Source organism: Mastomys coucha, unplaced genomic scaffold, assembly GCF_008632895.1.
Source record: "Mastomys coucha isolate ucsf_1 unplaced genomic scaffold, UCSF_Mcou_1 pScaffold14, whole genome shotgun sequence".
NCBI classification, from domain to species: domain Eukaryota; kingdom Metazoa; phylum Chordata; class Mammalia; order Rodentia; family Muridae; genus Mastomys; species Mastomys coucha.
In genome coordinates this window covers 40,410,475-40,432,977 of record NW_022196896.1, presented here as the reverse complement: position 1 = coordinate 40,432,977, position 22,503 = coordinate 40,410,475, and the positions used below count along the sequence as shown (strand labels likewise).

The 22,503-nt window shown below is 38.8% G+C and overlaps 1 protein-coding gene across 2 annotated transcripts in view; it reads right to left on the bottom strand.

The window, feature by feature from the left end:
* Window positions 1-450: 450 nt before the first annotated feature.
* Prex2 (phosphatidylinositol-3,4,5-trisphosphate dependent Rac exchange factor 2) overlaps window positions 451-22,503 on the bottom strand; it is a 300,091-nt gene continuing 278,038 nt past the window's right edge. For both annotated transcript variants that reach the window (XM_031366853.1, XM_031366854.1), the window contains 3 exons: window positions 19,910-20,012; window positions 13,570-13,637; window positions 451-6,297 (listed from right to left, as the gene is read on the bottom strand). In XM_031366853.1, coding sequence (XP_031222713.1) covers window positions 6,255-6,297; window positions 13,570-13,637; window positions 19,910-20,012 — 214 coding nt within the window. In that variant the 3' untranslated portion in view covers window positions 451-6,254. The remainder of the gene's footprint in view (window positions 6,298-13,569; window positions 13,638-19,909; window positions 20,013-22,503) is intronic.

Sequence of the window (22,503 nt, the reverse complement as noted above, 5' to 3'; positions counted from 1 at the left end):
ATATGCCCAGAACCAAATTAAATCTCTATACCTTCTTCAAATCACATCCACAAACATTTATCTTGTCCAGTCTCAACTGCTTTCCATCCCACAAACCTGCCTGGCATGTCTCCATCACACAGCACACAGTTTATCACTGGTAGGTGGCTGCCTCTGCTGCTGCTTTCATTCGTCCTACAAGCTCACCATTTTTTTTTTTAACCTTGCCTTCTCTCTTTGGATCTTTTGATATCAATGTTTCTTCTCCAGAGGTAGAAAACTCTACAAGGTCCATAGCGATTTATGTGTATCTAACTACTAATGTCCAGCTTAGTGAAAAGTGGAAACTTAACCTGTAGGCAGCCCACACACTGATGTTGACTGAATCTAAATTCCATGAACATTTTAGCTTCATTTTTTCTGTTTTCCAAACATGTAAGAATTTAATAAGAATTAGTCAAACTTAACTCATACTATAATTCACTTTATTATTATTGACATTTATCAGATAACATTACTATTACAATCTTTTATGTGGGGAAAAACAAATGATATAAAATACATAATGGACTTTAACAAATTTAACCATATACAAAATAGGGAATGATTAAAACTATGTTACATGGCTACTTTACAAAGGAAAAAAAGGCTAATAATATATTTAGATGAAATTTATCATTGAATTTTGGATATTATATAATATTAAATACAGACATAGTCAAAACGTACTTTTACAGGATCAATTTGATATTTTACTATTAAAAATGAGTACTGTGTAAATGAATGCTTACAAAAATATTTTAAGCAAAAGCTATTATCTACTCATATTCTTGCAGTTACAAAAATATATATTCTTCTGAAACTAGCAGATTTGCTTGAGGCATTAGATATTTAAAGTCAAATGTATGCTTTCTAAATATTTCAACAACTCAGTATTCTTGGTATATAGTATTCAACATACACACATGGTATTAGAATATATTTACCTTGTAAATAATATAATTTTTAGTAAAAGATACAAGTGATCTTTGTATATATAGGGATACAGAGATCCTATGATGATCTCTTTTTAATTAAATCTATCTAATACACTCAATTCTTGTTGGGCCTTATTAAGTGAATTTCAAAACGTGTTGAATGATTATATGAATGGATAATAGTTATCATTGTCTGCACCTAAAATTAATTACCCAATCTTTATTTTTGTATTAACAGTATTTCTAGTAACTACCATTTAAAAATTCAGCAATTATATTCATTGTAAGCTAATTCTTAATGATTAACTAGAAAAGCAGATTTGACATTGACTGGATAATGATTTAGTTTGGACCCTGGCATGTCTCCCAAAGGTCCCTATATTAAGGGTTCAGTCCTATTGGGAGGTGGTGAAACACCTGGAAGACAGAGGCCAATGGGTGGTTCCTGTGTCTGTTGAAGGCTATCTTTGAAAGACTGTGGGGACAAAGTCTCTTACTCATCTTTGTGATCTGGCTAATGAGCAAAGTAGTCTTGCTATTTTCCTCTGTCACGAGTTGCTACTTCATGACAAGCCCAACCACAGGCTTCATTCAGTTGATTGTGGATTAGAACCTCCAACACTTTGAGCCAAAAATAAACCTTTCCTTTTTGTAACTTAATTATCTCAGATGATTTGTCACAGTAATGGCAAACAAAACAAAACAAAAACCAAGCTGGATCACACAAATAGCAGAAGACTATGAGTGAACAAAGGGCAACCCACAAGTCCACCTATGGTATAGGCAGCGCCTTTGTATACAGCGCCTTTGTAGACAGCGCCTTTGAAGACAGCGCCTTTGTAGACAGCGCCTTTGTAGACAGCGCCTTTGTAGATAGTGCCTTTGTAGACAATGCCTTTGTAGACAGCAGATGTCATATAGTCTGTCCATAAAATACATGTCTCATATTTTCATACAAAGAAGACACCAAAATCTAATGTTTATTATTAATGTTCATAAAGCTAAAAAGTGGTTTATGTTATATGAGAACACACATATCTTCATATCATTATCAGACTTAGTAGACTTCAGAAACCTAACCCAGTAAGAGAATACACTGTTCTGCATGAGGCAGACTTCCCACTAGGTCACCACTGAGAGTCGCTCAGACTGATGGTACTTTAATAGAGATGCCAGGCGGTGCTTGGCAACAGGAAGGTTAACAACAGTGACAACGGCAAACCATTAAAGTACCAAATGATTCTGGAACCAAGTATTAATCACTATGATCAACATGGAATTGCAACACCTAATAAAATGGTGGCCATTTTGTAAAACTGCTATGCTGAGGCCATTCTTGTTAAAGATGCCTCTTAAGTTTCCCCTACCTGTTCTTCAGAGTAAAGGTTTTCCTGAGGCTATCCCATAAAATTCCAAACATGTAAAAGTATAGTGTGTCCTACCTAATTGAAACTTATGTATGCTAATGAAGTTGTAATTGTTTAAGGAAGAGTCACTAGACCACAGTTTCACAGGGACACTCACATAAAAACAGACTTTAAAAATGAAAGTTCCTAAAATTTAGAAGCCATTTGGTCAGATACAAAGCTTTAGTAGTTTGATTGTAATACCACTGGGGTAGATTTCTAGAATAACTTTCAATTTTTTTTAAAGGGCAAATGACTTAAAAAGCAATATTATTACTTTGAAATTTTAATATTATGATTTTATAAAAACCCAAATGCCTAAGAAAACACCTGCTTAGATGTGGTGACTCATATTTTACAGGACTATAGATGCTTGGACTTGTGTAAGAATACTTGATAGTTTGAGATAGCTTTAAAGAACCTTGCCTATAATATCTATGTGCTCACTACAGGACATTGTTTGCTTAAGTTAGCTAATATCTCCTCTTGAATTTCCTTCTCATTGATTTTCTTCACCATTAAAGTTAGCATAGGATCAACTTCATTTCATTCTGAATTGAGCTATTCAATGTTAAAATCAATAGAGCCAGAAATAGTGCCAACTCCACATAACACACAATATAGTATCCTTCATAGGCCATCTCTCACACTGTCGTTCAGACAGGCCTCACATTCATATGGAGCTCAAGCTCCTCTTGAACTCCTGGCAATCCTACTGACTCTCCAAGTACTGGGATTAAAGGTGTGAGCCACCATTGGCTTAAAGGAGAGCCAGCATGGTTTAACATGGCTTCACCTGTGCTAGGCAAGCGCTCAACCACTGTGCCACATTCCCAGCTTTACCTTCCTGTTTAATTAAATATCTTGCGGCAAAAAGAGTGGCCAGCAAATACATAGGGGATTGAAGACACCAGAAAACTCCTGATAAAGGGAAGAAAGTAGTATGGTCCTGCAGATAATATCTATGTGCTCACTACAGGACACTGCTCCTGGTTTACAGGACAGAGCAGACACTAGAAACCCAGCATTACATATCCCTGCCAAGTAAACCTGGACCAGAAATTATCATCCTCTGTCTGTCTTTCTTTCATACTTTCAGCCCTTAAATTTTCATATTTGTACAAAATCAAATTTTATGTTAGAAATCAATGAGAAAATCTTTAAGATAGTAAATATGATAAGATCTGAAATCTCTCAGTGGGTAGACAGGAACCTATGTCCACATAGAGAATTTGTAAGAACAGTAAGCAGTGTTTTTCCTTAGCTTATCAATAATGCCCACTTACAGAGGACAGGGCAACATTAAAGGAAGGGTGTTCTAAACTACAAAGGCCTGCTAAAATCCCAATGTAGATAGAAGGTATGTATTATGGTACTGAAAAATGATTACTCACTTATCACAGGTTTTTAAGTGATAAAACTTTTAACGTTATACTCAAATTTTATATAGTGTCCTACTCCTGGCTTGCAATACATGTAGAGACTCTTCAGTTATGAATGAGAAATGCCAAGAATATAGTTCTTGTACATTAAAGGCATTATGCATATTCCCATTTGATTTTGTAACATGTTCTATATAATTAAATGACAATACATATCACAAAACTCCAATTTTAGTCAGAAAATACTTGTTAATATTATACTGGTTCTCATATGACAGATAAAAGCAGTGCAATCATTAAGAAGACAGGTTTCCTACATTATCTCTGACTCTGCCATGTTCAGCAGGTGAACTTGGGTAAGTCACTGGGTTAGTCTTTGCTTTAGCTGAACTGTGAAGTGCAGGTAATAAGACAAGGTCAGCTTTCATCCCTGCTACAAGGCTATGTGAAGGAGGAATAGTAAACCATGGGCTAGGTAATCAAACGTGGCTATTTATTAGATAGTAAATCATGTCAGCTGTGATTTTATTATGACAAAATGAGACTAATAGATATTACTATAAAACATTAGCAAACTTTTAAAGTTTGTAAGTACTCGTGCACAAATAATATGTTTAACTCAAAAGGATGACATTAAACACATTCTGTTAATGGACTGGATCTTTAAAATACACTAATTTATAAATATTGCAAAAGCAGGTAATACGCCCAGGAGAAATAAGCATACTTCTTAGCCCTTCTGCTCTTCTGTGGAGAGTTACTGAGGCTGGTGAGCACATAAAGCAGTGTGAAGGGTCTGCCTAGTGGGTCAACCAGCTCTCCTTACTCTTTCTTAAAGACTTTCAGAGAAGGCAGCCTCTACCAGAGCTTCACAGTTGTATATGATGATAACAAAAATATTAATCCTGAAAATTATGGATATGTCACATATGTGCAAATGTAGGTCATATACTTACTAAATTCAAAATGCTAAGGCTTTTCTTTAGAAACTGATGTTGGTTTCTCTATGATAAATCACATATAGATTTACTGAAAAAAATCTCAAGTACTCTGCTGAATAATTTTCACCTTAACCGAGGGATATATATATATCCCATACCTTTGAAACACATTTTTAAATTCAATATATCACTGGCAGTAACGACAGCTTTTAATGATAGTCTGAAATTCATTATGAGATTTATAAAGTAAAACTGAATAATGGTTTGCCAAAACAGTAGTTAAAGTAAGGATTTCGTGTGCTTAGCTCATGGATATACACAGCTCTGTGCTGTTAGAGGCCTTTGGGTCAGTGATGGACAGCCTATAGGACATAGTTCCGTAGGCCATACTGTCTAATGAGGTCACAGTCATCTCAGCTTGTGTAAGTACACCCCATGACATTTGTACAATGATAATATTGCCTAGAGGCACAATTTATTCCTATCATTAAGCAAAGCACAACTCTATCATAATCACAGTAATGCTGTTTTAATTATGGTAAAGATATATATATTTAAAACCAATATTAATATATTTATGTGCTAAAAATAATATTAAAATATCAACACAGAAGTGATAAATATTGCATATACTTTAGAATGAATACAGTCTATACCTTGGTTCCATAAATTATCAAGGTTCTTTTCTAGTGACCCTTTGAAGTACAACAAATAAATCCATTTTCACATCATACACATATAACTTGATAGAGAAATACTCATGAAGGTGTGTTATTTTAAGGGTCTGACATCTCATAGGAAGACTTCATACAATTAAGAGTTTATCTTTCTCTGTTAAGGTGTGAGTCGTCAAATACACTTCTTATTTTCCATCCTCATTCACTCCTCTCATTTTCCCAACCCTGACAACTCCCTACCTACAGCTGTCAGTGGTACATCACATAGTATCCATGTCTCATTGTAGAGATCAAGAAAAACACCTGCCTGCTGGAGTGTTTATATGGCTTGGCCGGAGAGTATGACAAAAATGAAAAAAGTCTTGCCAGGACCTCTTAGCTTTCTTAATTACCAGGAAGCCTTAGAAGAAAGGGCGGCATATATGTCCCTACCTCCCACTGGGTGGCACAAGTGGTAGATGGGACACCTGTAACTCCCCTTCTACACTGTCCTTAACATTTCTGTATGATTGTTTCCTGAGTGTGGCCATCATTTTAGGACAGACTTCTTCAAGAAGAACTATCAAGTATTATATCTGTCCATTGGGGAAGCTAAAAACAAATACAATATAATTAATGAATGAAAAAGGAACCAAAATATTTAATCTTTTATCTCCATATATTTTCCTACAAATATGAGCAGTGAATTTTGCCCTAATATGAATCTGTAATCTTAATATATAGAGTGTGAGGCTGAAAGAACTTCTATTCCAGCATAAATATCCAAACCAAACATCAGTTGTTTACATCATGGAAAGACTTTACATTTTAAATATGCATTTCTTTGTCTTCGGTGGAGAATGTTGACTTGGCCAGCATTTGGAAACATCTGTCCCATGGCTCATGAGGATGCTTATTCTTCTACTGGAGGTGGTGGCTCACACAGCTTGTACAACCTAGAAACAACACAGGACAGCATGAAAACCACAACACCACCTTTACCTGAATATTTTTATTGGTAAAACAAATACATCAACACTAATTTCTTAGCTCCATCAGCCATCACCACATTGACTGCACTGTAGAAAATAGCATATGAATCAGCTTAATCTAAAGTTTTGGTCCTGTGACTTTAAAAATACTTCTCTTTCCTTGTACATGTTTAGAAGGCTGCTCTTTTAACAGTGGTTCTCAACCATCCTAATGCTGCAGCCCGTTAATACAGCTCCTCATATTTTGGTGATCCAAATCATAAAATTATTTCATAGCTACTTCCTAATTGTGATTTTGACACTGTTATGAATCATAATGTGAATATCTGATATGCAGAAAATCTGATATGCGGATCCTTGAAAGGGTTGATTGATCTCAAAGGGGTCGTGACCAGCAGGTTGAGAACCTGCTGTTTTAGAAGCTGTTGCTCTGCGCTAGTCTGTCTGTTTACTTTGCCGGCAGTAACATCTCTCCCCTGAACTGTCACAGGCACTGTTATTATGATAATTAACACCTTGTCTAACATAGCTAGCTTGCAGTGATGTAGTCTCTATCTTCTGGGGATCTATAGCTTTTCTTACAAGTTTTGCACATTTTTCTCTGTCCCTGTGGTACTAAGGGGTTGACCACCAACTGGCTGACGTACAGCTTCATGAAGTCCAAGTCTCAAGATGCAGTTAGTTACCTGGCCTTTTTTAAGGACTTGTGACTGGCTATAGCCAGCCATCGACTCACCTGTCAGTAGTATCATCAGATCCAAAGAATTCATGTTACTTGTGAAAAAGCTGGGGCATGCTCACTCACAAGCTAGGCCTAGGTATTTGAGACCATACTGCATCAACACACAGCTCAAGAGAGCTCACTAGCTTTACACAAGTTGGCCTGAGTAGCTAAAAGCGAACACCAGAACCAAAGCATAAGGGAGCAAACTGCTAGCAGATGCTAATAAGCTTAAAGTCCTCTGGATTATTTAACTAGATAGATCTAAGGCAGTGGTTCTCAACCTCCTAACTGAGACCATTTAATGCAGGTCCACATGTTGAGATGAACCATGACTATAAAATTATTTCATTGTTTCTTTATAACTGTAATTTAGCTACTCTTATGAATTACAGTGTAAATATCTGATGCAGGATATCTGATATGTGGTGCCCTAAACATGTTGCAACACACAGGTTGAAAGCCACTGCTTTAGAGATGAGAGGCTGAGCTAAAGTGTGTGAGGTTTGAACTCTATCTGTTTTCCTTAAAAAAAATGACGTCTACAGTTGTCCTATTGTGTATATTAGGCTAGTAACTCAAATACAGAATGTGAGTGTAAGTATGTGTGTGAGCATGTGTGTATGTGTGTGTATGTGTGTGTGTTTTGTCAGGGGTATTTATGGGTGTGGAGGATTGAATCCAGGGCTTTCATACTTGCTGAACATGTGCTCCACCACTAATCTAAACTCATTCCCTGAACACCCCAATCTTACAGCTTTTTGAAAGAGATTCTAATACTCCAGTTTGCACAGTAAGTTGAATAGAACATAAAAGCATTGCTAGTCACTTTAGTAAACTATAAATTTCCTGTCTGAAACACAAAATTCTATACTAATTCTAAACCAGTGGAGAGAAATGAGGATGATTTAATGCCAAATTGTTACTCTGGTTAATAAAATGAACTTTATTGGTCTGGAAGCCAAAAGTTACTGCCTTTGGAGGTTTGAAAACTGTACTTCATGCCTGAAAAGTGTCTTATGCCCCATAGGTTATCTCCACAGAGAAGAAGGATACTGAAAAGCTTGTTTTGTCCTTTCTAAAGAAGAGAACACACTAAATTGAGCTGATGTCGATTGAAGATTCTTCTGCAGCTAAAGTACAAGGTGCTGCTTCAAACTGCCTCCTGGGCTGGGAGACAGAACAACCAGATGTTTCTTCTCTCTCTGGATTTCTATCCTATTGCTGTGGCAGTCCTGCCAGCTGAATGACAGGGCACAGAGGCCCAGCAGCACATAGGACAGAGATGGGAGTCGGGTGGAGAGCTCCTACCTCTCACATTCTATTACCTTATTCTGCATGGTTGTGTCCAATGTGACCAATGCTAGAGAGAGATGAATCTGAAATGTCTGCCTTGCAAATTGGAGCAAAGGTTGCTCCCTGTGGCCACCAAATGCAATAATAGATCTGGCTACTGCAGATCTGGGAAGCTTCTGATTCTTGAGGCTTCTTGGAAGTGACTCAGGGTTATCTGAGTTCAGGCACACTTCTAATGGAAACCTGACAGCCCTGGGAGTTTAGCACCAGCTGATGAACTTTGGAAGTGAAATATGTAAGGAACTGGATTCTTACCCTGCACCATGACTTCTGCTTTTGGAAACTAAATGATTGGTGTGTGTTGGAGGAGGGGGGTGGGGATTGCTGGTCCAGCATGTGGAGCTACTATCTCATACATGTGCACTAATGGCACTGCATAAGCATATGGCTCCTCTTTCTCTTCCTCTTTGCTGGGTTGATATTTCTGCATTTAGCAGAGTTTTCAAACATCACTCTCTATACCACACCCTTTACACTCCTGCATTTGCTAATCAGGGCTACAGAACAAATGCTTTCCCCATAGTTAAAATATACTGTTTCTCAAAACAATCTTCCCATCTGACAGGTGAGAAATTGGTATTTCAGATGGGAAAATGCCAAGGGGCATGCAGGAGGAATGACAGCTTTAGAAGTCATGGTATGTGGCCCACTGGTTAGCATGGCCACGATGGGTGTGTTTTGGACAGACATGGCCCCAAGGACAACATGTCCTGAGGACTTCATGCTGTTATGGAGTTCTGCTCTACATGCTCCCATCACATCCCTCTAAATCTAAGAATTGTATGAAAACTCTCAGAGGGATTGCAGTCCTTCACTGGGAAGTACCTCTGGCACTCACTATAATAGTGCTTTCTGGCATTGCTGCTGGAGCAGATTTAAGATTCAGTCACCACCCTAGGAAAGAATTTAGAGATGTAGATTGTTAGCAATGACTCCCAGCCTTAGAAAGCATTTGGACAAATAGAATTGTTAGTGAAGCCAGGTTAAGGTCTTTTTGCTAGTAGTTCTGATATAGAACATCTTAGGGGATAATCTGAAGTTCAGAAAGTCACATTATTAATTAAACTAGGCCAAGGAACAAGAACATTGGCAGCCCTGGCTGACGAGACTCTCACAGAGGCTAGACTGGTGATGATTGATTTCTTATAGCCATGTTTTGCCTTCACCTTCCTGATAATACTTTTTTGAAAAATGCTGATGAGTAGATGTGCATTCTGAGGATTTAAAGTAGATATGACTTGTACTTATATCAAAGTTTAGAATTGTGATTCTTTTAAGATTTTTATAAAACTGCTTCTTAAAATAAATAAAACAATCTTCTCTTTGTAATGACAAATTGCTCTCTGCCAGTAAGAAAAACAGGCTGAGAGAATTATGTTGCTTGCTTACATTTTGTTAGTCTATATCAAGTTTCTCAGTTACAAATATACATGGGTTCTTGGAGGATAATTTGTTTTCTTTATCTGTATTACCTGATTTTTTCCTAGTAAAGGTATTGGGTAACATATTATTTTTTCATAGTCATTCACTAAAAGAAAAATAGGATTTTTCTTCAATGTGTAATCACATTGTAATTCTATACTGCTTGAAAGATTTTGCTGGATTTTGCTCTGGAAGGAAAAATAAAATGTGAGTTGGAGCTTGCTCCATCCAACAACTGTGTGTATGTGTGTATATGTGTATATATGTATATGTGTTAAATACTTGGAGCCTGTTTGTTGGAACTATGTTCTAGCCATTTTATATGTGAATGTGTATATATCTACCTGTCATATATCTACCTGCCTGTCTGTCTGTAAGTATATATTTGTATGTATGAAGTTATTGGAGCCTGCTTTTGCTTCATTCACTCAATGTGTATGTGTGTGTGTGTGTGTATGCATGTGTGTGTGTGTGTGTGTGTGTGTGTGTGTGTGTGTGTGTGTGTGTGAATTTTCTCTTTCATGTGCCCCTAAAGAGATAGAATAATTGAGTTTCTCTCTGGCTATGGGGAGTACCCAGCCCAATGAATGAAACTTTGCTCTAGCAGAGAAAAGTCTGCTGAGTAATTTCTCTAGTCATCAGCTGCCATTGGCAGCACCTCCTGTTGGTTGCTATCAGGACAGACCACCATTAGTCCCTCTTAGTGCTGACCCTGTCAGCTATCAACATTGACCCCAACTCTCAATGCCACACCGTGCTGCCTGACTCAATTTATCCTGTGGTGACAAAGCTAGTCTTTGACAGGAAAACGTAAACACATATGCACACACACACATGCACACATGCATACATGCACACATGCACATACACGAGCATAAATGCATGCATGAACACAGGTAACCACAAATTACTACAAAAGGTCATGTGGAGAAGCAGAGCTGGAACTCAGAACTTTTTCCCTTCTTTCTGTTTCAACCATTGATGTTTGCTACCTCTAAATTACACAAAGGGAGTGAAACTCTCATAGCACAATTGTTTCAAATGATGTAACAGAGAAAAAGCCAGTGTGCCTCACATGGTAATCTGACATCATTAATGCTGTAAGGAAAGCCTGAACTAGGTAGGACTGCTTCCAACTATGCATCATTTCAGTGGTGCCTCCCACACATACACTTTGTCTGCCTTTGTATTCTGCTAGGCTGAAAGCTCCTTAAACACATAGGTTTTGTTTTTTAAATCTGTCTTCCATCTTATTGCCAAAGGCCATTCCTAAAGTATATCAGATGAAGTGCTAAGGTAGAGTAACAGAGATGTTCAGGAAACCCACCCACCTGTAGTAGGTTTCCCCTAGCAACCACCACCAACTAACCAATGTAAAATTATTAAACTTCAGTACTTGGTGATTCCATGAATCATTCTGCCCATCTTCCTATGTGATGACTATGGCCATGTCTGCCTCCATCCCCATCCCCACTCTTTAGCATCCTTAACCACACTCACCCTTTTGTCACAAAGACTGGGGAATCTTTTCATCCTGCTTTTATCAAAATGTCTGCCTCTCCCAGATACACAACAGAAAGTCAATATATATCACTGAATGTTTGCTGAGTGAACACCAATAATAATAAGTAAGCTAAGAGTATGTTAGGAACACTATGATAGAGTTAGGTTGGGAGATTTGAACCCAACAAACTTGCAGGTAGACACAGCTCCCTGAAGCTCCAAGAATGAACCTTCCAGAAATATTTTGCCAGCTTTGCCAATGGGTAGTTTGGTTCTGAGTACCAAATGTGTCTCCCAGCTTACTGTCTTTGAGGGGAGTACTGGTTCCTGTCAGGACGGAACCTATGCCTCATGAGACTCTGTATTCTCTGTATCTCCACAAACTGCTGCTCTCCCCCTCGTGTTCCCTCTCCTCTCTTTTCCCTCCCCCTCTCTTCCTCTTTTATTCCCCCCTCCAAGCCTCCCACCCCTCTCTCACCCTCTTCCTTCCTTTCCCTCCCTTCTTTCCTGTCTCTTGCTTGCTGGGAATCACATCCTAACTGTTGTGCTTTCTAGGCAAAGGTGCTAGCACTCTACTACTGAGTTATGTGCCCGGTCCCAGACTGCTCCTTCAGGGCCTTAGTCACTTCTATATTGAGCTTCTATTCTCCCTGGGGCTACAATAAAACACATGATACTTACTCAGTAAATATCTATAGAATGAGTGAAATAATAAATAAAAATTTGAAATGATTTTTATTTCTCTCTTGTTATTCCTTTGTACAACGCATCAATTTTATAGCGGGTTCATTTTATTATGTTTTGTCTCAAGTGTTTTAAAGATAATTCAATAGAAAAAAAGCTCGAGTTCATCAAGTTTGTTGTCTTATGTTCGACTGGAGTGTGGGTTTATTGATCAAGTGCTGAAGCTTTATCCCAGGCCTGCTGTTCATTAGTGTTCAATAGCTCTAGCTGAAAACACCTTGCAAAGTTATTACCTTGTTTTCTCATTGGAATTTGAACACTTCAGTGGGTCTATTGTACAAATATCCTGTGTCTGCTCATGGTGCTGGAGAAAATGTTTTTTGTGAAATGATTCCTTAACAATAAAAAGCCTTAAGACTAACCAGCTAAGAATGATAACATTAACAAGACTAGAGGATTGTACAGAGTTAGGAGTCAGCATCGGATATAAGGATTGTACAGAGTTAGGAGTCAGCATTGGATATAAATGCAGCCACTACATGGTAGTCCCATCCATTTCCACCGGGGAAACACTTGAACCTCCCAAGTAGGTTATCAATGTGAAGTATAACTTCATAAATGGCTGTAGTCAACTTCCTCTTTCTGCTTACTGTGTTATAAACAGAAACAAAGAATAGCTTACCTGAGACAGCATTTGAGAGGCCTACTTTTTGTTAAAATGCAAACATGTAACTATGATCAAATGTCTAAGTAATTATTTAATCCTGCCCCCCTTGAAGATAGATGACAGCTTACCTTAATGATAGAAATCAAATGGAAAGCAGTTTTCTATATTCATTTGCTTTAAAGGTAAGTTAGAGTCCTTTCTTATAATTGGTGAACTGTGAATATTTCATATAACCAACCAATAAAAAGGTCTATGATTAATTATCAATCCACCCACCCATCTAACCATCCATTCACTCATTTATTCATTCATTAATACGGTCTTAAAATAAATTTAAATATTTGAAGTCTACTATGTAGTCACTGGTAAAATAAATGTATATTCTCTGTCTCCTGAGAATTCATATTTGGTTAGAACTCTCAATACATGGAAACATAATATAGAAAGGGGCATTATCATGTGACACCCAGGATACCAGGAAGTCTGACAAGAGCTACTGGACCAAGACTCAAAGCAGAAGATTACATGCAAGCTGGGGTTTCAGAGTTAAATAGGAGTTTTCCATAACAATAGAGGCAAGAACATAACAATCTCAAAGGAGCAGTGGAAAGGGAAGATGGGCACTTGACACATATTACTTACATTTTTGAGTTGACATTTTTGTAAACTTTTTTGAAGTTCACTTTCAAAATCAAACATTTGTTTTTTTCTGAGAACATTCATTGGCCCCTCATCAGACTTCACCATTGAGTCTGATTCCAGAGTGAGCTTACAATTAGTCTCAGTGTGATACTGGATATGAACTAGATCAGATACCTAGCCATGATCGACACTGCCAGAAACCATCAAGCCCTCAGATAAGGGGTAGATGCGGTATACTTACCTCGGAGCTGACTGAGGAGTCCGATCTCTAACCCCCAAGTTCTTAGCTGTGTTCTGAACTCTTGCACCCTGAAAGTCAGGGAAATCAATAATGCACTAAAGATTAATTCAAATAAATCTGAGTTTAGAGGCATTATTTCAACAGTGTATTATATCAAAGCCCATATAAGAAATACAACAAAAAACACTATATGAAAGTTTTTTTTTTTAATTAGTGCTGTTATGAGTTAAAATATACTGTTCCAAATACTATTTATCCTATATCCTTAGCTCATTCAAGAGTTTGATAGCTTCCCATTTTGCACATCTTACAACCTTATTTTCAGAAGCAATTAATAACTTAAAACATTAAAAATAGAACATGACTATGTTATAAACACAGGCTAGGCCCAAATACTTTCAGAGAACATGAGGCAAACCTTTATCTCTTCAGATGGGCAAGTAGTTAAAATGTAATAGCATTTTGTAAAACATCTTCTAAATAGTTCTACCACAATTTCTAGATAAGCCACATCAATGTAGATTTATGAAATGTAAGAGTTTTGTCTTAAAGTTGGTGGTATAAAGACAATCCTTTTTCAGAAATAAAAGGAGCCCTGTGTCCAGTCAATTCTCAGGAATGAAATTACAACCACTGTTTAGTTTCTAATAGATTCCCAATTAAACCAAATATAACTGCTTGCTGCTGGGAACAGAGGAAGGAGTAGCTAAAACAAAACAAAACTCTGAAATGCTCCAAGTACCCACACACTCAGTATTGCCTAAATAAAATTGAGAGAAGAGGCAGAAAAGTCCCAAGGATAGAGTGTCTCAAAATAAGACTAAGAAGTGAAAACAAATCAGAAAAAAAAAATGAAAAGAAGGAGTTACAGAAGAGCAATTATTCAGTACTTTTCCTTTGAAGACATTGGAAAATATTTGCAAGACCAAAATAGATTTCTACACACTTCAACACCCTTCTTAAAAGAGTATCCTGAACCATGGTTGATCAAAACCAGAAGCACGAGCATACAGCTATTAATTCTGGTACAGTATCCTCAGGTCCTACGACTTGCTCTAGGAAGGCTCTTTTTCTGGTCTAGGATGCTCTGGTGCAGAATGTCATGTTGCAATTGTGAACATGCTTCATGTACCTGTGACAGCTGCCCAGAACCTGCATTTAATGACCTTAATAATTTAGATAGTTACTGGCCATTTTTTTGTAGAGTGTCTCAGTTTGGATTTGTCTGTTGTGATCTTATAATTACAAGGAGGAAATGTTTCTTTTATAAAATGAGAAAATCAAAGGAGTGACTGTCACATTAGGAGATAAATGCTGTCCTGTGTCTTAGCACTTGTGACATTCTTTGGTCTCTTTTCCAATGGGGCAACTCCTGCAATGTCACCACCATCTCCTCTTTGTAGGCTTTACAGAGAAACTTGGACTATGAGACTGTGAATATTGAATCTCATTTCAAATTTCTGCTTCCCACTTCAGCCCCCAATAGTGACATATTAATATTGTGATGGAAGGCCATTTCCTTTCAAGATGAGTTATCTATTTCCCAAAGACTTTATTTAAGTATATGTCTAACTCTCAGTAATGATTAATTTCATTCTGAGATATAATAAAAATATTTTTTATATTTTTTCTCAAATTCTGATGGTATTGAATACTGGGAGGTTTTATTTTTTTCTGGTTATTTGCTTTACCCATTGAGACACTATTATTATATTTTGGTGCTTGCTTCTGTCCACTGCCTAAAGGCCCATCTTCTCACCTTGGCAAGTAACTAGAACTCACATTTACACCCTCCCTCCCTCTTTCCATCTCTTCCTTTCTTCCAAATATTATTTATAAGCCAAGCTCTATATACTATGTGTGCTCATTAGACAACTAACCTTGCCTACTAACCTTGTCTACTAACATACACCCGTCTTGTACTGGCTGGTTTTGTGTGTCAACTTGACACAGGCTGGAGTTATCACAGAGAAGGGAGCTTCAGTTGGGAAGTGCCTCCATGAGATCCAGCTGTGGGGCATTTTCTCAATTAGTGATCAAGGGGGTAGGGCCCCTTGTGGGTGGTACCATCCCTGGGCTGGAAGTCTTGGGTTTTATAAGAGTCTTGGGTTTATGGCTGAACAAGCCAGGAGAAGCAAGCCAGTAAGGAACATCTCTCTCCATGGCCTCTGCATCAGCTCCTGCTTCCTGACCTGCTTGAGTTCCAGTCCTGACTTCCTCTGGTGATCAACAGCCATGTGGAAGTAAGCCAAATAAACCCTTTCCTCCCCAACTTGTTTCTTGGTCATGATGTTTGTGCAGGAATAGAAACCCTGACTAAGACACATCTCTATTCACTTCTCCATCTGCATTAACCTGTGTGTGCACACAGCCGGTTGGGTATATCTACTAGCATAGTGACACGACTAAAGCACCACAGGGTGCATCAGATTCCACCCTTTCCTTTTTCCTTATTTGTAACTTTCCCTGTCAGTGGCAATGCATGTTTTCATGCTTAGATTATCATCACTAGTTTGTTCAATCTCAGTTATACAAAAACTGGTTTCATAATGTCTAGGTTATACCTGCATTAAAATAAGTTTAGAAACAAGAGTACAGTACTCATGTATAATTCTGTGTATCCTTTCATACTATTTTATTAAGTAATTAATAGAAAGCTTTTCATTTTCTCAAAACCTGATAACTGGTCTAATTGAGAACATCATTGGCATATTTTATGTAGCATTTGTCTATTCAATTTCCCATGCACTTGACTTGTCAGTAATTTGTATTTTCACACCATTGTTCGAATTCCACCTGTCTGTCCAGATAGCCTCCTTTGCCCCTTTGTCTGTCTACATTGTTTATTCTCGACTCCAAAAATACAACATGATCATTCACTAATAACTACTAGGTTATTTGACATCTCACTTTTTACTTAGTTTAATATACTGGATTCTTTAGTCCTAGCAAACATAGCAACCGATAAAGTGCTACAACCGATAAAGTGCTATTATTATCCCTGACCAAATCACAAGAAAAGTAAAAAATTGTGGTGTGGAAACCCCTGCCCCGAATCACATAGTTTATCAGTACTAGTACTGAATCTAAATGCTATTGCTCGGCTCATAAGTGCCAGCTCCTAGTGACTAATATACTCTGAGCCAATACACCGCCCCATTTTCTCTACTTAGAAGCAGCTCAATGAAGAAACTGCATCTAAGCATTTCCTCTGTACAAAGTATGGACTCGAGTCTTAGCCACCAATGCTGCCATGCTTCCTGTCTTGGGTCTGGAGATTGGGCTTCTCTCGTGCACTGTTTGTCCATGTTTTTATGAAGGCAGTTTGCTGGCAGTGTTTGCCATGTCTCAAGACCAGGACCTCTGCATCCTCATGGTTTTGCTCTCTGAGAAGAGTTTGGTTCTGTGTCACTGAAGATGAGGAGCTGGCATACTTTAGGTCCCAAGCATTTATTAGAAAGATGAAGAAGAAATGCTTTTACTGGGTTTTACCAAAGGACAAATAAAATGTATAACTTATACCATGGAAAACTTTTTAAGGTTATGATGCAAAGATCAGTCTCTCCTTTAAGGTTTCTCTTCACCATCCAGTCAGCTGGATATGTCAAAGTGTGATTTAACTGAGTATAGTCATTATGAAAAGTTGAGAGGGTCATATGTTATACTTCCTGTTCATTTATATTCCTGCAGTGAGTTTAAACAACCCTTCCATGAAGAGTACATACACAGTCTGTCCTTAAAAACAATAAAGTAATTATATATATATATATATATACATGTATATACACATATATATGTACATATATATATATATATATATATATCCCATCAGAAGCTCATTCTGCCAAAATTAAAATTTTTAATTTAATTTATTGTACAACTTCAGTGTACAGCAAATAAAGTATAATTGCTTAGTATATAATAATTCAAATTCAGTAATGTGAGTTGGACATGGTGGCACATGACTATAATTCTAGCATTTGAGAAATAGAGGCAGTAAGATGGTTGACAAATTTGAGGCTAGCCACAGATTCAGAATTAAGACCCTCTCTCAAAATTCTCAATAAGCAACCACAACAAAATTCAATAATGAAATAATTCTAATACTTCAAAACCTAATAAAGATGAAAGACGTTTAACCACTGTATCTCCTAGAGTCATGTTTAAAGAGCCCAATCTTTCCCCTTGAAAAGGGATGAGAACTTGTTGGAGGCCTGGGCACCAGCCACCTACTTCACTACCTGCCACTGATAAATGCCAAAGGAAGATGCTCACAGCAGTCCTCCTGTAGGCTGATCTACTGGGCATCAGTCTGCCAGTCTGATTCCCAAGAAGAGAAACCCCTTCTTTGCAATCTTTCACAGGGAAGAGATAATGAGGTTTTCCCTTCTCTCTGCCCTGTAGGATACACAGCTTGGAGCTGAGGAACCAAAGGAAGAAAAGTACCTAGTAAAAAGAAAGAAAGAGAGAGGGAGGGAGGGAAGGAAGGAGGGAGGAATGGGGAGAGAGAAAGGGAGAGAGAAGGAGAGAGAGAGAGAGAGAGAGAGAGAGAGAGAGAGAGAGAGAGAGAGAGAGAGAGGAGCAATAAACAAAAAAATGTTCAGTTTATAATGTACCTGGCTTTCCAGTCTTTCTGATTTATTTTACACACCAACTATCAATACTATATATGTATACCATGCTTGCAATGAACTTTGTATCTGTCATTGGAAAATAAATAATATCAACTTCACTTTCTCTCTATTGTTTCTATTTACATTTTTATTTTAATATCTGAAGACATTGGAGGCTTGTCGTTACTCAGCTCCACAGGTAGGAATGCATATGGAATAAACTCCTTGGTGGAGTGCTCTCAAGAGGCTCACTTGTAAAAGGAAAGAGGAAAAGGCTCCTTTTCCTTGTAGTTGGGAATTTTGAAGGAACACTGCCAGAGCATCTTATGCACTATCTCTAAGGGTAACGGAAGAAAGCAAACAAGACTTCACCCCTTTGCACTTGTTTCTCAGCTAAATCCCACCTCTGATGTGAGAATCTGCCAGCTTGCCTGGGTTTGTTTATTGAAGTTGAATCTGTACATCTACTTCCCTGAGTCCCTCCTATAGCACAGGGCAGAGTGCATCTGTGTTTGTCACTTCCAGCTGGACGATAGTAAGTCATAAGCTTCTGGTAGGTCTAAACATCTAACTGATCCCTGTGCAACCTTCTAAGTTCCTCACAATCAACTTCTACCCTTGAGTCCTAAAGCAGAACACTGTGTCTGCAGTGTGCATTGTGGAAGCTGGCCAGGCATTGGCTCACTGTGTCTGCAGTGTGCATGTGGAAGCTAGCCAGGCATTGGCTTAGAACACTCACTGTGTCTGCAGTGTGCATGTGGAAGCTGGCCAGGCATTGGCTCACTGTGTCTGCAGTGTGCATGTGGAAGCTGGCCAGGCATTGGCTTCTTCAGTCTATTTGTTCACTGGTTAGCCTGACATACCATAGTGAAATCCTGGGACAAGACCCATGAGGGTTAAAAATGCTTTCATTTATTTGAGTAAAGTTTTGATGAATACTGTGGTCCTAATTACAAAAGCATATCTAATGAGGTCACTGTCACTGAAAAAGTCAAGACAAAGCAGCTTGGCAGCATCAGGCCAAGAAAAGGTGACAGAAAAACATAAAATTGATCACTTTCATTTTTCTTATCATTGCTTAAATGTCTTTTGTACTAGCTTGATTCTATTTTCTAATCAGAACTATGGAAGCTGGTGTATTTTACAAAATAATTTAGACAATTTACAACCAAATTATCTTGGTTCTTCAAATGCTACTGGGTTACAGTTTAGGAAATTCATTCTACTTAAAAGAGAATACAAAGTGATTACAGTCTCTGCTGGTGGAAAGTCAGTTGAAAGGCTCATATTCAGCCTCAAATGGGAGTTCTTAGGGGAGAACTTTCTTCTCAGGATGAAACACACATTTCATCATGGCATGGAAGACATTGGGAGACCCTCAATTCCTCTTCTTCCTTGCCTGCCCCACCCCAATCTATGTCCCATGCTTATTAAATTGTCTACAGTTTCTAGAATTACCACTTATCCTTTATTTTGTTATTGCTAGGAGCCCTAGTCCACTCTTGTTGTGTGGCCATTTCCCTTTTTGCTTCTAGGTCACAGCGCACATAACCTTTTCCTATGAGTTCAGGGCCCCAGGATGAGGGATCTGTACTATTTTCTCTTTGGGTGTGCTTCCCAGGCATGGCTTAACCAATGTCATGTGCCTAGACAGGTGCCACACCTGATAAGTGACCAAAGCCAAACTAGAAAACTTCTCCCCAAAGACAGGCAGAAAAGCAACTCACCTGCTTTCTCATCACATCCGTGGCCTGCATAATGTACCGAGGAGGGAGCCCGTGGCTTCTTGCTAGAGTGATGGCTTGCTCCAGTGTCACACTCAGGGTGCACCTGCGGGAGGGAAGCCACAGTCAGACTTACTGATCCACTCCTAGAGAAATTTGAACTACCAATGTTATCAGAAACCAGCCAATGATGATTTTCTACATGGAATTCCTGTTTAAAAAATAGGCCATAGGGCCTTATTTGTGATAGCCAGAAGCTGGAAACAACCCAGATGTCCCACAACAGAAGAATGGATACAAAAATGTGGTTCATTTACACAATGGAATACTACTCAGCTAGTAAGAACAATGACATCATGGATTTTTCTGGCAAATGGACGGAACTAGAAAATATCATCCTGAATGAGGTAACTCAGACCACAAAGGACATGCATGGTATGTCCTCACTAATAAGTGATACTACCCAAGAAAACTACAGAGTACCCAGGATACAATCCACAGAACTCAAGAAGGTTAACAAGCCAAAGGACCCAAGTGAGGATGCTTCAATCCCACTTGGGTGGGAGAAGAAAGCAATCATGGGGAGCAGAGGGAGGGAGGGACTTGGGTGGGAGAGGAGACAGGGAGGGGAAAAGGAAAACACAATCAGGTATGCAGAAGAGGGCATGAGAGAAGTCCTGAGGGCCAGCAGAAAGGAAACAGGCAACCTCAGGAGGTAGGAGGTAGGGGACCTTCTAGAATGTATAGAAGACCTGGGAGGTGAGAGATGCTCAGGACTCAGAGGGAGGGACCCTAGATGAAATGCCCTACATTGTGGAGAAGAAACTTGTAGAGTCAACCTCGAGCAGAAAGACAGGGCATCAAGTGGAGGGATGGGGTTGCCATCCACAGTCAAAAATTCTGACCCAGAATTGTCCTTGTCTAAAAGAACTAGAGGGACAAAAATGGAGAAGAGACTAGGGGAAAGGAGGTCCAGTGGCTGGCCCAAATTGGGATCTAGCTCAAGGGGAGACTCCAGGGCCCAACACTATTACTGATGCTATGGTGTGCTTAAAGACAAGAGCCTAGCATGGCTGCCCTCAGTGAGGCCCAACAAGCAGCTAAAAGAGTCAGATGCAGATACTTACTTATACACAACCAATGGACAGAGAAGCTGGGGACCCCTATGGTTGAATTGAGAAGGGCTGGAGAAAACTGAGGAGAAGGGCAACCCCATAGGAAGACCAGCAGTCTCAACTAACCTGGACCCCCCAAGATCTCTCAGACACTGAGCCACCATCCAGGCAGCATACACCAGCTGATAGGAGGGGCCCTGACACATATACAGCAGAGGACTACCTGGCCTGGCCTCAGTGAAAGAAGAAGCACCTAACCCTGGAAAGACTTGAGGCCCCAGGAAGTAGGAAGGTCTGGTGGGGTGGGGGTGTGGACATCCTCTTGGAGAAGGGGTAGGGTCGAGTTCAAGGTGGTGGAAGTGGGGGAGGGGGAAGAAATGGGATGAGGAACTGTCAGAGGGAGGACCCAGACGGGGATAACAACTGGACTATAAAAAATATATGATGATGATGATGATAATAATAATAATAATTAATAATAATAATAATAATAGTTTGATAGAATTAACAGTGAAAAATAGGCCACAGGGCTACATGACTGGGGATATATGACAAAGAATTTAAAATAAAAATTAGCTTATCATGTGAACTATGTATAAAAGACATCTTTTCCACAGAAAATTGAATATTTATAACAAAAATTTTTATTTCCACTTCCCAATAAGCAACTGGAGAAGTGACCTCCTCATAATCATTACTGAGAATTCCTCTGAATTTTCCACATGCTAATGGTTCGAAGTTACATAATGAACTTCTAGTTGGACATGATGTTCACAAGGACTTAGCATCCGAGTTAGTTCAAATTGTTCTGCATATTTTGTTGCATTTACCTGTAGGCCACAGAAGGCCAACCACTGTATCTAATGGTTCATATACAAAGAAAATCAATTTCATTTAATAGCCTGCCTCCTCAACTGCTACAACCTTTTTGTCCTCAGTACAGTGTCCCCTGCTCCAATTTTAAATCTGTTGACCCTAACAGTTTAATCAATAATGCGCATTACACTTGCTGAAAGAAGCTAAAGGAAGAAAACTCTTGACTTCCTTTTCTAACGCTGAGACTTGTGTGCGCTTCCCTGATGAAGCATGGCTCCCTCTTCTACTGGGAACACAGACACAATGAGAGGTTTCTGTCAACAACTTCCCTAATCATTTTACACTGCCTTATTCTTCATTGCACAAGTTGTAAATAGTGACACAGCAAAATTGCCTGCAAGAGCCTTGAGAAGATTTCAATTCAACTGGGCTATCAATGTAGCCACTGAACAGGGAGCATCAAGTGTTACCTCTTTTGTTTGTTTCTCCCTCCCTAACTTAGTCTCCACCTGCCCACCTTATTTAATACTGGCTGAGTTAGTGCTACTCATTATGTAGCCCAGGATGATCAAGAACTCACAGCAATCCAAGTGCAGGGATAATGGGCACAAGATACTACATCTGGCTAAGGGGCTCCTGTTTAGAACCAACGAGAGATTACTTAAA